Raw genomic sequence first — 18,756 nt, 5'->3', positions numbered from 1 at the left:
AATTTTCAAAGTTTAGTAGAAATAAAGACATATACCTGTATCATGATTTGAAGAGACATTAGGGCCAATGACCTCCTTAGCTTTCATTGTTCCATTATCTCTTGTACCATCATTTGTGATTTTGTTACCTTTATGTACACATAATAAACCAAAGTTTAGAAACATAAGAGACATTTGTAAAATATTAAAACACGCATTTGTAAAACATCAAAACACGCATACCTTTTTTGCCCTATTCTTTACACCATCTGATAGTGATAGTAAATTGAGCAGGTGAAAACAAGGAATTCATTGTTCATACTTTTATGGGCTCACCAACTTCTCCTTTTGGTTTGAAGCATCTTACAGACTTCCTGTTGAACAGTGCGCGAGGGAGACGAGGAACAGAGGAAAAGAGAAGAGAAGAGAGACACAAGACACCAGAAGTGGAACCCCAGAAGTGCATCAAGTGAGCACACATTAGCTGCAACATCAGCTCCTTAGCTAGAATAGATAAAACATCAAGTAGAATAGATTTGTCAGAAACCCAACCTGACGAGTCCCTGTCCTACTCTGTACTATGGCTCCAAGTGTACCAAATGTCTCCTGACCTGCAACCTATGAAATTCACCAAAGAGAGAAACGTATCAGAATTGTCAAACTAGTAATGATGCAACAATTATTTACATATATTGCAACTAAAAATCTGCCAATCTTCACCTCTACAGTGTAAAAAACACCATCAGTTGTTTAATTGATATATGATGAAGCATGTACACACTCTCAGCATTTCTCAAAGTTTATGGAAAGGAGGGAAAAAATGTGCAGAAAACATCTAATGACGCCAAAAACACAGAAACACATGAGATGGTCATTTCTATTTTCTATACACAAATATGGACATCATCATGCTACAATTGAGTATATCGGTAAACAAAATGATGATAGATTCGATAGTGATGCCCCTCGAATATCAATGTAGACATATCAATCTGCCACTAAACTATAGACTATTATAATGCATCAAATGCCCTCATTTGATATGCTAGTTTATACAACTCAATTAAATAAAAAATACTAAACAGTTTGTTAGATCAATATAAGACATCAATCTGGATTACATAAAAGGGCCTACAGTTGATTTGAAAATTGAACTAAGACCACAAGCATGACATCAAAAGAGTAGACACATCCAGATTATGACCATGCTCTAAGGCTATGCAACTGATCCTTGAGACAATTTAGAAATTTGGTTGTAATATGCACACCTTCAAAACAAACGTAAAATTATAGAATGACTAAATTTCAAGACGAGCAGTTTGTATTTAATCTTTGAAGTTATTCACTGGCTTTTTACCTAAGATCCTGGACCGATGGATGGGTCATTGCCCCTTAAACCTTCAGCCAGCTCTGTGTATACCTCTTGCTTAGGGGTTGCGGCTAGAATACCAAAATAAGAGAACTCTACCACATCAACATCACACCATATGCCTCCAGCTGGTCCCTGAAATCATCCAAATGGGTATAACTATAATATTTCTGTGTCAGCTTGCCAACTTAGATAATGATTCAGCACTTTTACAGAACTGGACTTTTCTCCTTCACATTACTCATGGAAAACCAGGCAAGGAAACTTCTCTGAAAAAGGGACCATGAAGTTAAGCAAGAAGTCCACTACATTGAAACTAGTATTACCTGTGGATCTTTAGTTGACATCATAATGCTTCTCATGTATAGGCAATCTAGGCAGTTATTGCTTAAACTTGATCACAGAATTAGAGGCCATAAAACCACATGCCATGGGTTTTAGAGACAACTTCCTTCACCTCAAGATAAGTTGGAAGCCTCAGGCACTCTTGAAGCCATGCTTTATGAACCTTCCGAGCTACAAACACAATGATTGCAGGAGTACTTGTTAAATGCCCCTGCCTTCTGCGGAATCCCACGGCTTTTCCAAGGCTGACTCTGCGTAGGCGCTTGCTATGATATGCTCGGATAGTCATGAGATTCAGAAGTGTCAAAGCTTGCCTACCATTGGGCACCCTTTCACTTATGTCTGAGTTTAGATCCTTTTGTAGACCAAAAAAGAAGCTTTTCCTTTCTTTTGCTCTAACATGAGGCCTATATGCAGGAGGCCATAGGAAATAAGCAGCACTACCTTCCGAATGGTGATGAGCACCAGATGCCAATGCTTGCAATGTAGGACCATCTTCTCCAGGAAGATGACTAGAGTTCCCAGATGACATGGAATAATCACGATCTAGTGCTGAACTCTCTGATACAGGTGAAGAGGAACAGTATACCCATGAATGATGAACCTTTGAGATGTCGACCTCCTCAAAAGGACTGCAAGAACAGCATTTGATGTCTCAAACAAAGGTAATTCAAGAAAACAGGTAATTCAAGAGAAGTAAATGCCAAAGAGCTTTTCCTTGTCATCTGCAAAAAGACCCGCCTTCTCGGCACATGTGATATTCGATGAATTGCGTCTGAATCGCCTCATATTTTTGGTTTTTTCTGTTTTGGGTTGTCCATCAAGAAGCCATGGTCATCATCAGGAAGACAGCAGGCCTCCTGTCCCTGCCCTGCCTCCACACCCAGAACGTTAAGACTCATTCAATCCGGAGGATAGACAGCATCCTCTTGCAGAAGGGTTGGGGACAATCATGGAAGAGCCAAAGGCCTTGAGCCCTTACACCTCCATTGATGCTGTGAAATCATCAGGAGAGAGAGCAGGTAATAATGATGATTGCAAGAGTAAGAAGGCGCACAGCAATTTCGTGTCCCACGGCTACCTGCTGCCTCGCACAAGGGTGCCCACCATCCCAGGTCAGCTCTGTTCTCCCCTCGCCCTTGTCCTCGATCGCAGATTTCTATGTGTGTGTAATGTTTGCGCTGATGGTGGACAGATCAAACCTAGCAGAGACATGAATGAGCTAGGTGTATTGGTGGATCTAATCGTGCGCAGCTTTAGGCTGTCGGAGAAGTATATGTCTTTCAATCACCTAGCGCCAAAGGTCCAGGACCGACTCTGAAAGCACTTCAAGAAGATGGCAACAGTGGAAAAATCAGTGAGATGCCCTACCTGTGCAAGACTTGAAGCTGCTGGAGTGGATTGGGGCAGTTGTTAAGGATGTTGAGCCTTGGTGCCGCATCACGCTGCAGAAGGTTCGGGCTCACTGCGGCATCGGCGGCAACGAGGTCGCCAATTAGCTTGCCAAGCAAGGGGCAACCCTTCCTGATAAGAACTCCGCAGGTTGTACTGCGTCTGCGGTGGGTCAGTACTCTAACTTTCTTGGAAGACCACCAAAACACATGATATTTTTGGATTGGAAGACCGTATGGATGCAAGGTGGAAATATATTTTCAAATGGAATGAAAAGGTTTTCCATTTTCTACACATTACACTTCTTGTGATCCAATTCACATGTTTAAAAATAGTGGAAGTCTCTTATGGGAGTACTTCATAGGGTTAAGGAACTTGGTGGCTGCTCACAAAGACCTACAGGATGTTAAGAGCATAGGAATAGTAGACATAGAGCATTATCTCAAAGCTTCATATGCTAAATACTCGCATGCACAATTTACATGGTACTATCAGTAAAGTAAAATTGGCTAAGTGACTTGAAGGCTCATGAGTGGTATAAGATTTGTCATGTATGTATTCAAATATAAATCCAGAGTCACTTGCATTCATGGTGACTTGTCATTACTTCACCTTATTTTATTTTCTCTTGCTTTGCATTTTCAATATTTTCTACCACTTGGAATCATAGGGTTGCTAACCCTAGAGGCTTTCTTGATGATATGCAAGTTTAGATAACTTGTACAATGGATATCATAGAAGGAAATCCATAGAGCCTCCATAGATGCTACAAAGAAAAAAGCCACTGTAGTAGTCATGCTATTAAAGAAGTAATTTCCTATATCCATCCTCACCACTCAAGTACATCTATTGGTACATCTCATGGATGAGGTATTTATAACATATAGTATACAATAAATAGATATTCTTTATTAACACTTCACGAAGATACTCAAAAGATTTGCGTGACACAAAAGGCAAAGCTTGAGGGCTCCATGGTAAAAGGGTGGTTGATCCAAGAGTCATTCATTGAAAGATTATATTATGATCATTGGAGAGGTGGCCCAAGGCTAGAGGTAGGAAAAGAGGATGGATAAATCCTTTTAGGAAAAATTAAAAAGTTTTGTATGCTACATCATTCAATCTTGGAAAAGTGGTTGAATTTATACAAGGCTACAAAGGAGCAAAAAAATCTGGCAAGATAGCCATTTAAGGCATCACAAAAATGGCTTGTGCATTATTTAGAGTACGTGGAGGCATTAGCAATCTTCATGACCCACAAGTGAGTTATGAAGGAGACAAAGAGTTGTACAAGAGGGGGTCAATGTAAGCATGAAGAAATGGAGTTCTTTAGGGACTACATACTCAAAATAAGAAATTTTATTGTAGCTTACTTTGTTATGCATGCTTGCATGATAATAAAAAATTATCTTAGGTTCACCTTTGATTTTATTTTTCAATACAAGTCATATTTTGCCTTGTGGTCTAATGGGTGACACTTTTGGATGGAGCACATAGACCAAAGATGACACAAGTTTGAACAAGAGAGTCGTTGTAGGGCCACAATGCCAAACATTGTGGTAGCTAAAATGGAGTACTTAGAAAAGATCCAAGATTCTGGCAACCTTGAGTTGGAGATCACACGTCTTGGTCTAAGACAAAGCCTATATGCTAAATGGTGACACCCCCACCCCCCCTCACTTTGATACTACCACACCTAGCATGTTGAGCATTCCTGAGATCCCTCCATGCATGTCATACATAATCACTAAACAAATAGGTCAGTTGCTCATGAGAATAGTGAAGGGAAAACTAATTGCAAGGTTGCACGAGCTTGTTGTGTAGGTATGCTACCATAGTATCATCAATAAGTGGATAAACCAAGACCCAATCCATAAACATTATATCATATAGAGATTGCATAATGAGTTCTCATTGCCATCTATCCCACTGACTAGTTTTCTAGTGCTTACATATTTACACACACACATTTGCAGACACCTAGCCCATCTTTGCTAAGAGACATATGATGCCTATTGTGATTGGCTACAATGGCATGTATGGCTTGATAAGGGGAAATGGAAGAAGATCATGGATTTTTTTCTACACATTTTTACATTATGCATAATGAGGGTGAGCAAGAGCGAAGGTAGCAAAAACACTACGGTAAAAACTAATTCTCTCCATACGTTTCATTTTTTATTTATTTGCTCGCTTCTCTTTTGAGAGCACTCTCTCTCCTTCACAATAATATCCTTGAGAAAGCATGGCTTCAAGGTAGGGTTTGATGTTTTTGCATATATGCATGAGAAACCTAGATTTGGAGCTTTCTTGTGACATATTTGAGTGAGAAAGCTTATGTATGTATGTGTGCAAGCTCAAGAGAAATAGAGAAAATGACAATATACTTGGTCAATTTTTAGTTTCTTAATCACAAAATTTATATGTAAGAGAGATAAAAAGAGAAAGAGATAAGATTTATGGTTTTGTTGATTTAAGAAAAGTGAAAAAAAGATGAAAGATTAATATAATTTGGTTGCCTTATTCGGCTTATTTGTTTGCTCACACACACACACACACACACACATGTAAATTATCTTTTAAATATAAATGTAAATTGTCTCATATGGTCGAGCATAGGGTATATATGATTCAAGGCAAGCTTCCTATGCATAAAGATAGCCAAAGTAGAAAGCATTTGACATTGACATCCTCATTGAGCATCCATCAAGTACACTAATTAATGTTGTCAATTACAGAAAATATTGTTTAGTATAACAATTGGTTTGCTATAGAGAACATGGGAAGTTAATCTTATATTGTAAAGGCTTACTGAAGGAGTTTCCAAAAATTGTGTTCCCAGGTTGCTTGACAATCATGGAGAAGATTAGAGACACTAGAAGCATGAAATGTGAGCAGTGTGACTAGCAAGAATTTCACCTCAAGTCACAGGCTGATCCTGGAGCAATCCCTTAATCACTACTAACACTGTAGTAATTATTCTTCTAACCAAAAGATTAAAAGAGAGAGGAAAGAGAAAGCCTATCCTAAAAAGTAATTATTCTTCTAACCAAAACGAGCTCTATTCTCCATTTCACCTCCAAAATGGTATGTCATGGATGAATAACTTGCTATTTTGTCTAAGCTACCTCCAACTTTATCTTCGAGTACTATAGTTAGCTCTAACTAGGTTATCCTTAGTCTCCTTAGTCTCTGCACCCGTCCATTTTCTAGGCTAACACCTATCCATAAGTAACCAGAAGGTAACTAGCTTGCGAAGGAAATCTAAGAAAAGATTGAACGAAATCCATCAAAGACCAATGCTTTGATACCACTTGTCAAGGAGAGGGCTAAGAAGTGAGAGAATGAAGACAGAAAAGATGAGAGAGAATGAGTAACAATGAGAAGAAAGACTAGAAAGATAGGAAAGAAGAAAGAGAAGCTATAAAAGCTAAGTATAAATAGGTGAGATGAGAAATTGTAATTGTATCATCATAAAAGATATCAAAATTCACATCTCATATCTTTTATACATATGCTAGTGTGACAAAGTATTATTAATAATTCTCTCACTAAAACATATCTTCCCAACTTCTTACAAGATATTGTTTGGTTAGAATAATTGAGAAGCTAGTATATGAATATATATGCTTTGCGTATAAGATGCAGCTTGTGTCAGAAGCCGATTATTACAATGGTGATATAAGAGATTAGAGATACGATACGAGGAAAAAGAAAAGAAGTTCAAAACCTCTCAAGCAGAATTTATAAGTAGAGCAATATATAAAGTGAGAAAAGCAAGATATGAAAACAACATAGCTAGACAACTCCACACAGAATGGTTGGCAACCCAAGAGAGAGATGGCAAGAAATGGAGACCTAGATAAAGATAATACTTTTGATGTATTTAGAGTCCACGAGAGAGCATAAGTAGGATATGACACATCAATACTCCTAGCTTTAACATGAGATGTCTTGCAAGTTTTGTTTAAAATTTCAAAGGTTTGTCACTATGTTTTTCAAAGTCGATTTCGAACTACGTTTTTTAAATATGAAAAGTTGATTTCGAAATTCTAAGACAAAGATATGAAATTTTCAAACCTTGGAGCATTCACTAGCCTAGGACAGAGAGGGGCATGAGGGGGGTGGTAGGAGACGGAGAGAGGCACGTATGGGGTGGAGAAATGAAATGAAATGATCATTTCAAAGTTCATTTACACCAAAATAAGTTTAAAAGTTTCGTGCTTAAGTTAAGTCTCTCCTTTCATTTTTTCCCATTACTCTTCACTCTACCCTCCACCTTTCTATCCTTCATCATCACAACCATGGCACGTTCCAAGCTTTCTATCAAGAAGGTGCCTGCAAGAGCAAGAGCTCAATACTCTTTTGAATCTAGTGAGAGTATGGTGAGTAACAAAGGTCCCTTGGTGGCCGACAATAGTGGCCCTACTGCACCTAATAATGGTGGCACTACTGTGTCCAACAATGTTGGCCCTAGTTTGGTCAATAATTATGGTTTTCCATTGTCCAAAAATGTGGTCCACATGCTCCACTTGCTCCACCTTCCACTACTCTAGCTAGTAATACAAGTCCTTCAACACATAAGAAGTGAAGATGGTGACTAGGCACAACTGTGCTACGTGAGATAAGAAAATTCCAGAAGAGTGCCAACTTGATTATTCCTAAGGCACCATTTTGTAGGTTGGTGCAAGAAATACTGCAAGATCTACAGTTAGGGCATCATCACAAGTTCTTTTCAAGGAACCAGGCAAGGAATGTGGGGCAATGGTCAAGCCAAGCCTTGCTTACTCTCCAAGAAGTAGCTGAAAGTTACTTGATTGATCTAATGGGTAATTGTCAACTTTTAGCCATTCATGCCCGGTGTATCACTATTAAGCCCATAGATATGATTCTTCTTCATAGGATCTGCAACAACAAGGATGCATTGAATCTTAATGTCAAAATATGCTTTAAGAAGCTACTTTGTAATTGGATCTATATTTTTTAACTCAGGTTTGGTTGTAGATTGTAAGGAGCTTAGTTTTCAGTTATCATTCCAATAGACCTTCAAGTATTTGATAGCAATGGCCTACAAAATGGAGCTAAATTTTGCCTAGCTCTAGTTGTACTTGGTGCGATGCACTATCTATCGTGTATTTCATGGTTTCGTAATGTCAAATTTGATGTTTAATATTCTATTTTGCCATGATTTGCATTGTGCGTATTTCCAAGTTTCTAATTTTGAAAGTAGTTTTGTTGATGATAAATTCAATGCACAATCATGCACACATCACTAATCAATTGTACATGGACCGATGCACTCTATCTTTAGTGTATTTAGCGGTTTGGCAACACTATATTTGATATGTGATATTCCATTTGGCCCATGACTTATTTTTTGTGAATTTTTAAGTTTCCAATATTTCACATAGTTTGGTTGACAACACATTTGATATGCAATTGTGCACACTTTGTGTGGTGGTGAGTTTTTCTATTATCAGTGAAGTATAATCTAGTTAATGCATTTTCAAAAAATGATTGAACCATCAATTTTATAAATTGAAATCTCTAAAACCTCACCTACACACCGAGCATCATAAAAACTCATGGATATTAAAAAATTGGCCCCATCAGAAGTCTTTGGTACACCTATCGAGAGACTTGAGTCTTGGGCCCTAAGTTTGAGAATTCGGGGCCCCATACGTGAGCCTTTAAACAAGTATGCTAGAGACTTTTGATGAGGCCTTTTTTTTTTATAGTTCATGTATCCTACAGGAGTCCACAGGTAAAATTTCACATCAATCAGAACACTGGTCGTATTTTTCCAAAGCTTGGATACATTAATTCAATTTTACAATATTTTTAAAAGTTTTGCTATAAGTTTAAAGTTTCACATCATTTTACACATTTCACTTTTGAGTTTTCTCTCCTAGAAGACATGGCACACACCAAGCAAGTGGCCGGGAGACCCCCTAGAAATCCTATTCACAGGCCATCTCCCCCAGCTCCACCACCACCATTCCCACCATGCTAGCATTGCAAGCATCGATGAAAGCCAAGCACAGTGGCTCTTCGTGAGTCCACCATTACCAAAAGACCACGCACCTCTTGATACCAAAGGCTCCATTCCAGAAGCTAGTGCATGAGATTATGGATGGCATACTGATTAAGAACACAATGAGGCACTTCCCAAATTGATCACACTTGCAACAACTTGATTGCTGGACTACCCAAGCCCTCATTGCACTACAGGAAGCTGCCGAAGCTTACCTCATCAACTTGTTCAAAGACTTGATCTATACAACAGTACATGCAAGGAAAGCCACCGTCACCAATAGGGATTTGCAGATAGTGAGGTTCTTTGAGCGATGGAAAGATAGTCCTCGCGGAGATCAACAATGATAGGGGTGTACTACCAATACATATACTAAATGTAGCTTCCAAATAGATTTTGTAAAACCCTGGTTGTAATGGATTCCATGTAAAATGTTATGAATATGAATACAAATTTTTTGACGCATCTTATTTTTTTATTTACTTTTTTTAAAAATGTCTTTGAGTTATCGTTACATTCATTCGAACGAATACATATTGCATACGAACTTGATAAAGCACTATGTATTAAATTTAGGGTACAAATCGTATTGCGTATAAATCCAATAAATAAACATAACATTCAAGTAAAAAACAATAATAAACGACGCATATGACAAACTACATTATACGCAAATCCAACAAATATCAGTTTTCATTACTTCAAGAGAAGATTACAAATTACATTACATTGGTGATGAGATATCATTTGGCACTAAGTACATCTTCTCTCTCCTAGGCTTCTTTAAGCTACACTCCCCATGGTCAAAGCTATTCTTTATCATAGGCAACAACACATTTTGCCTTAGTAGTTCCTGCTTAATGACATTGGGGTCTTGAACACCAGCAACCATGCCATGGGCCACCATGGAAAAAAGTGGCCCAAACCTAGTATTAGAGAATAAGTAGAGGAGCTTCGAATGTCAAAGCAACGCTACTTTCTTCAAGCTAGAGTTCATTGGGATGGACTTAAAGGGCCCAGTTAGTGCCCTCAACTTTAGGAAGTTCTTAGCAAAATCCAGAGAGCATGTCTTATAAAATACAATAGGTGTAGCCTTCTTGTTATTCAAGTCACCTCATAGTGAACCTTAAAGTAGCTTCCCATCTATCATGTTGCAAGCTTCCATATAGAGCTAGCTACAATAGTTGGCAATCACTAGAATCCTTGGTACTTATATTTTTGTGTTAAGACATGAAGTTTATAAGTTTAGTGCTAGTTTGAAATGTGATAATATTTCATCATACAATGAGCAATGTAGTTTGCTTTATTTTCTATAGCCACATGTTTTGGGCAATGCAATTCAGCTTTTTCTCAATATGGCTACGCGCTTTGCCTTGGTGGTTCTTTTTTTCCATGTGCACTTCCATGACCAATGTGGTCATGCACTTGGTAATGTGCTTTCCTTTTTAATATGGTTATCTAATTTTCATGATGGGGTATATATGATTGTGTGGTTTTCTTGCCATGCACTTTGAATGTTTGCTCTTGTTGCTCATTTGGACAGTAGGGAATATGATGTTAGTGTGTGGAGTTTCTATTTAATCCATTGGTGCAATATGCTTTTTTCTCACTAATATAATCATGAGCTTTGCAATAAGATGGATGTCATGGCCATGATATATGCTTGGTCAATGTGGCCATGTACTTTGCTCAACATTGTAAGTGTGATTGTTGCTAAATGCAATGACTCTGTTGTTGGGGCCACACGGTTTGTGTTATTCATGTGTACTAAACATCTTTCTTTTAATTTTATTTTTTGTTATTGTGATTACCTTTCAACAATTGTGGTCTTGCTTTTGTGTCAATGTGAAAAGCTTAGCTATGAGTAAGTATTATACAAATGTAAATGTCTAATCAATGAATATTTATTTACTAATTATACCTCGAAAAATCATGAGTTCCAAGTTAACTTGATAGAATATCTATAATTCCCTAGTTAGAGGATAGTACTTGCTAGTTATGACTAGTAAAAAGTAAAATTTTCTGATTAGGTTGATATTATTACTAGTTATACAATAACTTGCTAGATAATGTTGCTAGATAGGGCTTCAATTTTCTAGATACTATCTAGGAAAATGATGTTACTAGTTAGAAGAGACTAGTGATGGCAAAATTATCTAGTTATAACTAGAAAATTCTACATTCTTCCTAGTTTGGTTAGTAATCTTCCTAGTTATAATGTGAACTTTGTATATAGCAAGTGGTTTAGAGTTTCTTGTGACCTTTGTCCTTACCTTCTCGAAACCATCATTATCAACTTGAATTGAGAAATACAGAATTGTGATAAACATCATCTTTATCTTATCCTCATTGTACCTTTAATTCCCTATTATATAAAAGTAGGGAATCACATCCTTATAATTCCTTATGTAGGGATTTTCAAAGGAATGTGGGGAATGCTCTATATTCCCTATTATAAGATGTAGGGAACGTAGGGACTTTCAAAGGAATGTAGGGAATGCTCTATATTCCCTATTATAAGATGTAGGGAATGCAATTTCCTAGTTATAGATGGGGAATACGTACTTGTCTACATAGGAAATATTGGAGAATTTCCTATATTTCACCAAATTGCCTATGTGGGGAATGATTGAAAGTTCCTTGTGTAGCACCCTCTTAATTAGATCTTTCAGTTGCTTCCTTCCTTGTAACTTTCGTAATCCACGGGTGTTGGGGGAAAGACACATTGATAACAAAGTAATGAGCATATTGAGACAAAGTATGAACACCTTGAACATAATCAGTAGCAGCATCTTCTGTGCTTTTGTTCTTCCCAAGATTCGCTCCTAAAGAGACCAGGGCCACTCTTGGATAGAGAATTGCTCTGGTCATTTGGAGACCATGACGATTTGGAGACCGACTCAGTAAGATGCTGCTTCCCATGTTGTGATCCCAAACGCTTTGCTACTGCCATAATACCTTCACTATTAAAACCATAGGGATTGATGACAGCCCCCTGCACCAGTAATCTAAAAACATGAGGCTTTGGATTGCCCTATTGAGGAAGAGGTGTCTTTGATCCAACCTCAACAAAACCAAAACCAATCCCCAGCATGCCCTCCACAGCTTCAGTATTTTTGTCAAAACCAACAGCAAGGCCAATAGGATTGGAAAATGTCATTCCCCATACTTCCACAACGAAAATCAGTGGATCAGGTCTCTTCTCCTTGGGAGCCAAACCATGAGCTGCTGCCCACACAGCTAGCTTATGTGCATCCTATGCATCTAGCATTCTAAATAGCGTATTCACATACTTCAATGCTTCAAACAACCATGCTGTGCCAGTCGAGACACATCTCCAAGTAAGGCGGAATTTTGGAGGAGGAGAAGCTCCAACAGATTGGCTGGAAGCTGTTTCTAGTCAAGCCTGAAAAGCGAAGGAGAAGTATCGCGTGCCTTGCCTAGTGAAGGATGTCAGAAGCTACAACTGGCCTTGGTTGATGAGCCGGGCCCTTTGAGATCAGGCCATTCCAGGCCTCTCTCTCTCCTTCCCTCTCCTCTCTTGTCCCTTCCCATTCCTCTTCCACCTCCATTGTGTAACATGCCCACCCCTCAAATCGCGGGACACGTCTTAGCAGCCCATCAAGAGATCAATCTAGAAGACGCCACCCGACACTCCCAAGGAATAACACGGGGCTTGTCAACTAGGGTCTCTCGAGTCTGCCCCGCAACGGAACTTATCCAGTCGTTCCCACTAGGATCGACCTAAAGTCCGAGTTCCTAGCAGTCGAGTCTTCCTAACAGCCTTCTAGCGTCGGTCTACAGCCGCTCCACTTTGTGTGGATACAACTGGACCCAAGCAGACTCATACCGCACTTGGTTCAAAGAGAATGGAAAATGAGAGGGATGCATCGCTTGACTCTCTACACGTAGGGCATAGTCCCCTTCCGGTCCCCTAAAACAGTATGAATCACGATTCTAACCAACATTGTCTAAGGTCATCGTTCAACCTTCCCTAACATTCCTCGTTAATATTTCCTTTTGAGGAAAGCTCTCGACTAACCGAGACCACCCTTCTATAGGATAGACCCATTGGTCACATCCACCACGCTTCCCTCGGGGGTTGTTTTAGTTATCTAATTACCTACCACGTTATTTTTGACACATAAAAGCAGCTTCCTTAATTTACCCGTTAGTCACAGGTTCCTTTACATAATTTAGGACACTGGCACGAAGACAAGATAAAACAAGATAAAAAACTTCCTTAACTTATCTTAAGATTAAGGTTTGCCTCCTGCCCATACAGGAGAATTAAGTGTTCTTTTCTGCCTCCGCAGAAAAATCCTTCCGTCTCCCAGCAATAAAACCCGAAGGTTTATCCTCCCAAGATTCCACCTTGTAACTAGTATCAAGGCCTCGAGATCCCATCTCGAGTCACGTAGAACACTTGTGTAGGGCCCGAAGGCATTGGGATTTACGGCCAAAGCCCCCACTGGCACCCAAGTGTCCTCCTAGGCCAAGTAATTTCCATGGAGAGACCTCTCGCGGTGGATTCGGTCCACATTCCCGGCGCGGAATCACAACCCCCTTGGTTAGGGTTTGGCGGTTCGCACGGGGTAGCTAATATCATCTTTCCTTAATTATTCCTTTAGGGAATCAATCACAGCTGAAGCACCCAATTTACAAATAATTACTAAGGAAAACATCCCTTTCATTTCCAATCAAGAAAATATCATTTCCTTCATCAAGCAATCACTTTGCTTATAAACCACTTGTCCTTAGTAGGATCTCCTCTTACCAAGGCAACCAGTCAATATCCTTTTCAAAACAACCAAGCGTAAGCCTTGATCAACATTCTATTTAGAGTCAGTTTACTAGCCTAGCTTAAACTAGGAGGATATCCACTTCCAATAATCTAAGATAAGATCCTTAAAAACAACTCACAAGCATGTGTGTTTAATCACTCAACTTCTTTTGAATCCCTCTTTCCCTTGGGTTTTACACTAGGGTTCCAAGTTGTGAATTCTCGATTCCTTGCACGTCTTTTAACATACTTGGTAATCTTTAAAACACATTAAATATATTGCAAGACTTGTCATACATTCTTTCCATTCTCTCTTAGTGCAATGCTATGCAGAATTTTGCCATCAAACTCATCTCCCGTGCACAAGGGCTGTTTAATAAACTGACACAATCTACGATCCTTAACTCCCTTCACATTTAGTCAATGACTTTTTTTAATCTTAATATGTACATATTTGTGTGGCTTAAGTACATGAAGCCTAAATTTCCATGCATTTGTGCATTTGCATGCTACGAACGGGAGCTATCATTTCATGTGTTTATTGTAGTCACGGCACGAACCATGAACCCTAGATAACAGTTCATGTACTAGTTTGGGTGAAAGCCGATTATTTTATGTGAAATGTTAGAAAAAACCTATCATTTCATGTATGTAAACCTGGGCTTGATTTGTGTGCGCTGCATTGGTCGTTTCGCTTGTCCCTCTAGCATTATCGGTGGCTTGGATGCCTACGCTTCTTGCGACTTTCTTCTTGGGAGCCATTCGCCTTGTGGAGATTGGGCAGTCTCGGATTGACATGTTGGGAAGAAGGACCGCTAGATGGGGTCTTTTTCTGGGAAAGGGGTTTGGGCGTGGCTCCTTGCAGTTACCGACTCTTACCTCTTTCTTTCTCTCTCTCTTCTTCTTCTTCCCTCTCTTCTTCTTCTTGTCCTACTCCCCTATTCTCTCTCCCTCTCCTTCTCTTCTTCTCCTTTCCTCTAATCACTCTACTCTCTCTCTCTCCTTCTCTTCTTCTTCTCTTCTTCTACTACTCTCTCTTCTCCCACTTCTCTCCCTTCTTCCTCTTCTCTCTCTTCTCTCTCTCCTTCCTCTTCTCTCTCTTCCCTCTTCTCCTTATTCTCTTCCTCCTTCCTCTTCTCTCTCTTCCCTCTTTTCCTTCTTCTCTTCCTCCCCCTTTCTCTCCCTCTTTCTCTCCCTCTTCTCTCTCTTCCTCCCTTCTTCTTCTTTTCTTCTCTTCTCCTCCTCTTCTCCCTCTTCTCTCTCACCCTTCTTCTTCCCTTCTCTTCTTTCTCTTCTCCTCCTCTTCCCTCTCTTCTCTCTATCCCTTCTTCTTCCCCTTTTCTCCTTCTCCTTTTCTCCCTCTTCTCTCTCCTCCTTCTTCTTCCCTTCTCTTCTTTCTCTTCTCCTTCTCTTCCCTCTCTTCTCTCTCTCCCTTCTTCTTCCCCTTCTCTCCTTCTTTTCTCCCTCTTCTCTCTCACCCTTCTTCTTCCCTTCTCTTCTTTCTCTTTTCCTCCTCTTCCCTCTCTTCCCTCTCTCCCTTCTCTTCTCTCTTCTCTCTCTCCCTTCTTCTTTTCCTCCCTCTTTCTCTCCCTCTTCTCTCTCTTCCTCCCTTCTTCTTCTTTTCTTCTCTTCTCCTCCTCTTCTACCTCTCCTCTCTCACCCTTCTTCTTCCCTTCTCTTCTTTCTCTTTTCCTCCTCTTCCCTCTCTTCTCTCTCTCCCTTCTTCTTCCCCTTCTCTCCTTCTCATTTTCTCCCTCTTCTCTCTCTCTTCCTTATTCTTCCCTTTTCTTCTTTCTCTTCTCCTCCTCTTCCCTCTCTTCTCTCTCTCCCTTCTTCTTCCCCTTCTCTCCTTCTCCTTTTCTCCCCCTTCTCTCTCTTCCTCCCTTCTTCTTCCCCCCTCTCTTCTTCTATCTCTTCTCTCGCTCTTCTCTCTTTTACACTGATCACAAGGGGGGGGGAGGAATTTTGTTGTAGTCGACGATAAAAGGGAGGGGTGTTGACATCATGGGGCAGAGCTTGCAATGGAGGGGGATATTTTTTCTACCGACGGGGGAGGGGTGCAGCCTGACAGTGAGGAGGGAGGAGGGTGAGGAGCTTCTGCTACGTCCATTGGAGGGGGCCCCCGATCTGCAACGGAGGGGGGGGAAGATTTATAGGTGGAGGGGGGAGGTGGCAAGGTGGCGCCACCCGCCACCTGGGGAGCTACATGCCCCCCATCTACCACATATCACACACATTCTCTCTCTCTCCCTGCCATGCACACAGCAGGGGGGAGAGATAAAAATTTTTGTCAAAAATTAAAAGGGGGGGTGAGTTCCTATGGGGGCCACGGCGGGGGGAGAGGAGAAATGTCACATCCTCTCCCCCTTAGAGGAATCGAGATGTCCTCATCTTGAAAAGACCTGGGGGAGATAAGCACTACTGGGCCTTAGAGCCTGTGGGTTAGGGCCCATCACGCTTCCGGTGCACTACGCTGATTACTCAAATTATTAAAATAACAACTTGTCACAACTTATAGGGTTCAATAGGATTTATTCCAAGTACAAGACTTATTACCTCAAGAGGATCTTCTTAGGCTATCTTGTCATCCTCAAAAGTTACAACAGGCTCCAAGCCTTCATCATCATGTGGTTCATAATGTGCGCCAAAAGCAGAGTTTAGACGGCTTCGTTTGACCGCACGTTCCTAATTCTCAGGGTCCAACTCAGGACAATCTATTTGGATGTGTCCTAGTTCGTTGCATTGGAAACATCGGCAGTTGGGACATCTCTTATGGATGTGTCCTTTCTCACCGCACTTGTGGCACCTCTCGTCTTGATCACATGAGTCATCTACATCATAGTTGCCCAATTTAAGCTCTTGGACGATTGGATTCGCTCGAAGTAATGCATCTTGCAAGTCTGTTGGGCGCATTGATTCCAATTGAGTTTTTATGGGTGGATTCAACCCAGCACAGAACTTTGACACCTGTTGCGTCATATCCATTTGTGGCGCGTACTTTAAGAGAGAGACGAATTTTGAATAGTATGCATCAAGGGATAGTCCAAGCTGCTTTAATTCATAGAATTCGTTCATCTTCTGTGTGCGATAGTCAGGTGGCAGATACCTCCCTCGCACAGTTTCCTTAAGCTTGTTCCAAGTGACTGTCCCCTCCGAGATCGCTTGGTCTCTGCACCACTGTTTCCACCAAAGTCTTGCTTCACCTATAAGTTTAAGTTTGGTGAGCATGGCTTGGTTAGTAGGTGCAGTTCATGCTGCCTCAAAATAGTCCTCCATGGGATCAATCCAGATCTCGATGTCCACTTGAACAGTCCTTCCCTTGCCATCAAACTCGGGTTGCCTAATTTGCTTGAGAAGGAACTTTTTCTCTTGCATATCAGCATTCCTAATGGCAGAAGGTGCCTGACAGTCAAGCCATACCACTTAGGTTATTTAGGTTATGTCTATAATCTCAACATTAATTAATCATGCATCATTAAGAAGTTTTGCTCTGATACCAACTATAATGTGCCCGCCCCTCAAATCGTGGGACACGTCTTAATAGCCCATCGAGAGATCAATCTCGAAGATGCTGCCTGACACTCCCAAGGAATGACACGGGGTTTTCCAACTAGGGTCTCTTGAGTCTACCCCGCAACGGAACTTATTCGACCGTTCCCACTAGGATCGACCTGAAGTCTGGGTTTCTAGAAGTTGAGTCTTCCTAACATCCTTCTAGCGTCGGTCTACAGTTGCTCCACTTTGCGTACATACAACTGGACCCAAGCAGACTCATACCGCACTTGGTTCAAAGAGAATGGGAAACGAGAGGGATGTATCGCTCGACCTATCTGCCCATAGGGCATAGTCCCATTTCGGTCCCCTAAAACGGTATGAATCAGGATTCTAACCAACATTGTCTAAGGTCATCATTCGTCCTAATTCCCTAACATTCCTCGTTAACATTTCCTTTTGAGGAAAGATGAATGATGACCTTAGACAATGTTGGTTAGAATCTTGATTCATACCGTTTTAGGGGACCGGAATGGGACTATGCCCTACGGGCAGAGAGGTCAAGCGATGCATCCCTCTCGTTTCCCATTCTCTTTGAACCAAGTGCGGTATGAGTCTACTTGGGTCCAGTTGTATCTACGCAAAGTGGAGCAACTGTAGACTGATGCTAGAAGGATGTTAGGAAGACTCGACTGCTAGGAACCCACACTTCAGGTCAATCCTAGTGGGGACCGCCGGATAAGTTCCGTTGCGAGGCAGACATAACCGAGAGCTTTCCTCAAAAGGAAATGTTAACGAAGAATGTTAGGAAAGGATGAATGATGACCTTAGATAATGTTGGTTAGAATCCTGATTCATACCGTTTTAGGGGACCGGAATGGAACTATGCCCTACGGGCAGAGAGGTCGAGCGATGCATCCCTCTCGTTTCCCATTCTCTTTAAACCAAGTATGGTATGAGTCTGCTTGGGTCCAGTTGAATCTATGCAAAGTGGAGCGGCTGTAGATCGACGCTAGAAGGCTGTTAGGAAGACTCGACTACTAGGAACCTGGACTTTAGGTCGATCCTAGTAGGAATGGTCGGATAAGTTCCATAGCGGGGCAAACTCAAGAGACCCTAGTTGGCAAACCCCGCGTCATTCCTTGGGAGTGTCGGGCGGAATCTTCTAGATTGATCTCTCAATGGGCTGCTAAGAAGTGTCACGTGATTTGAGGGGCGGGCACGTTACACATTGGGAGAGGTCAAGTCATTAATTTGTTCAAGTTATCCTCTCTAAACTAGCCCTTCTTAACAACAAGATAAAATCTTGAACCTCCATGTCTCTCATGTAATGAAATTCATTAAAGGTGCTCCAAGTAACCT

General features: G+C 40.7%; 1 protein-coding gene and 1 pseudogene across 1 annotated transcript; both read right to left on the bottom strand.

The window, feature by feature from the left end:
* Positions 1–219: 219 nt before the first annotated feature.
* On the bottom strand, positions 220–2,271 carry LOC148042121 (protein NARROW LEAF 1-like). Its single transcript, XM_087689306.1, has 4 exons — positions 1,806–2,271; positions 1,337–1,483; positions 532–597; positions 220–353 (listed from the first exon to the last, which is right to left on the bottom strand). Exons 1-2 carry the CDS (start codon positions 2,223–2,225, stop codon positions 1,337–1,339), a joined length of 567 nt encoding a protein of 188 aa, XP_087545432.1. The 5' UTR covers positions 2,226–2,271; the 3' UTR covers positions 220–353; positions 532–597.
* A 6,778-nt stretch (positions 2,272–9,049) lies between these two features.
* On the bottom strand, positions 9,050–12,691 carry LOC148042120 (dihydroorotate dehydrogenase (quinone), mitochondrial pseudogene; annotated as a pseudogene).
* Between the last annotated feature and the right edge of the window lie 6,065 nt (positions 12,692–18,756).

The sequence above is a fragment of the Lygodium microphyllum genome, chromosome 1 (assembly GCF_053477565.2).
Source record: "Lygodium microphyllum isolate KBCC chromosome 1, Lygodium_microphyllum_v1.1.10, whole genome shotgun sequence".
NCBI classification, from domain to species: domain Eukaryota; kingdom Viridiplantae; phylum Streptophyta; class Polypodiopsida; order Schizaeales; family Lygodiaceae; genus Lygodium; species Lygodium microphyllum.
This window is presented reverse-complemented; position numbering and strand designations above follow the sequence as displayed.

Excerpts from the sequence above, each read along its gene's own strand:
- LOC148042121 (XM_087689306.1), bottom strand. The coding sequence starts at position 2,225 with ATGTCATCTGGGAACTCTAGTCATCTTCCTGGAGAAGATGGTCCTACA. Across the intron at positions 1,484-1,805 it reads GGCTTCCAACTTATCTTGAG|GGACCAGCTGGAGGCATATG; the intron begins GTGAAGGAAGTT and ends GGATGATTTCAG.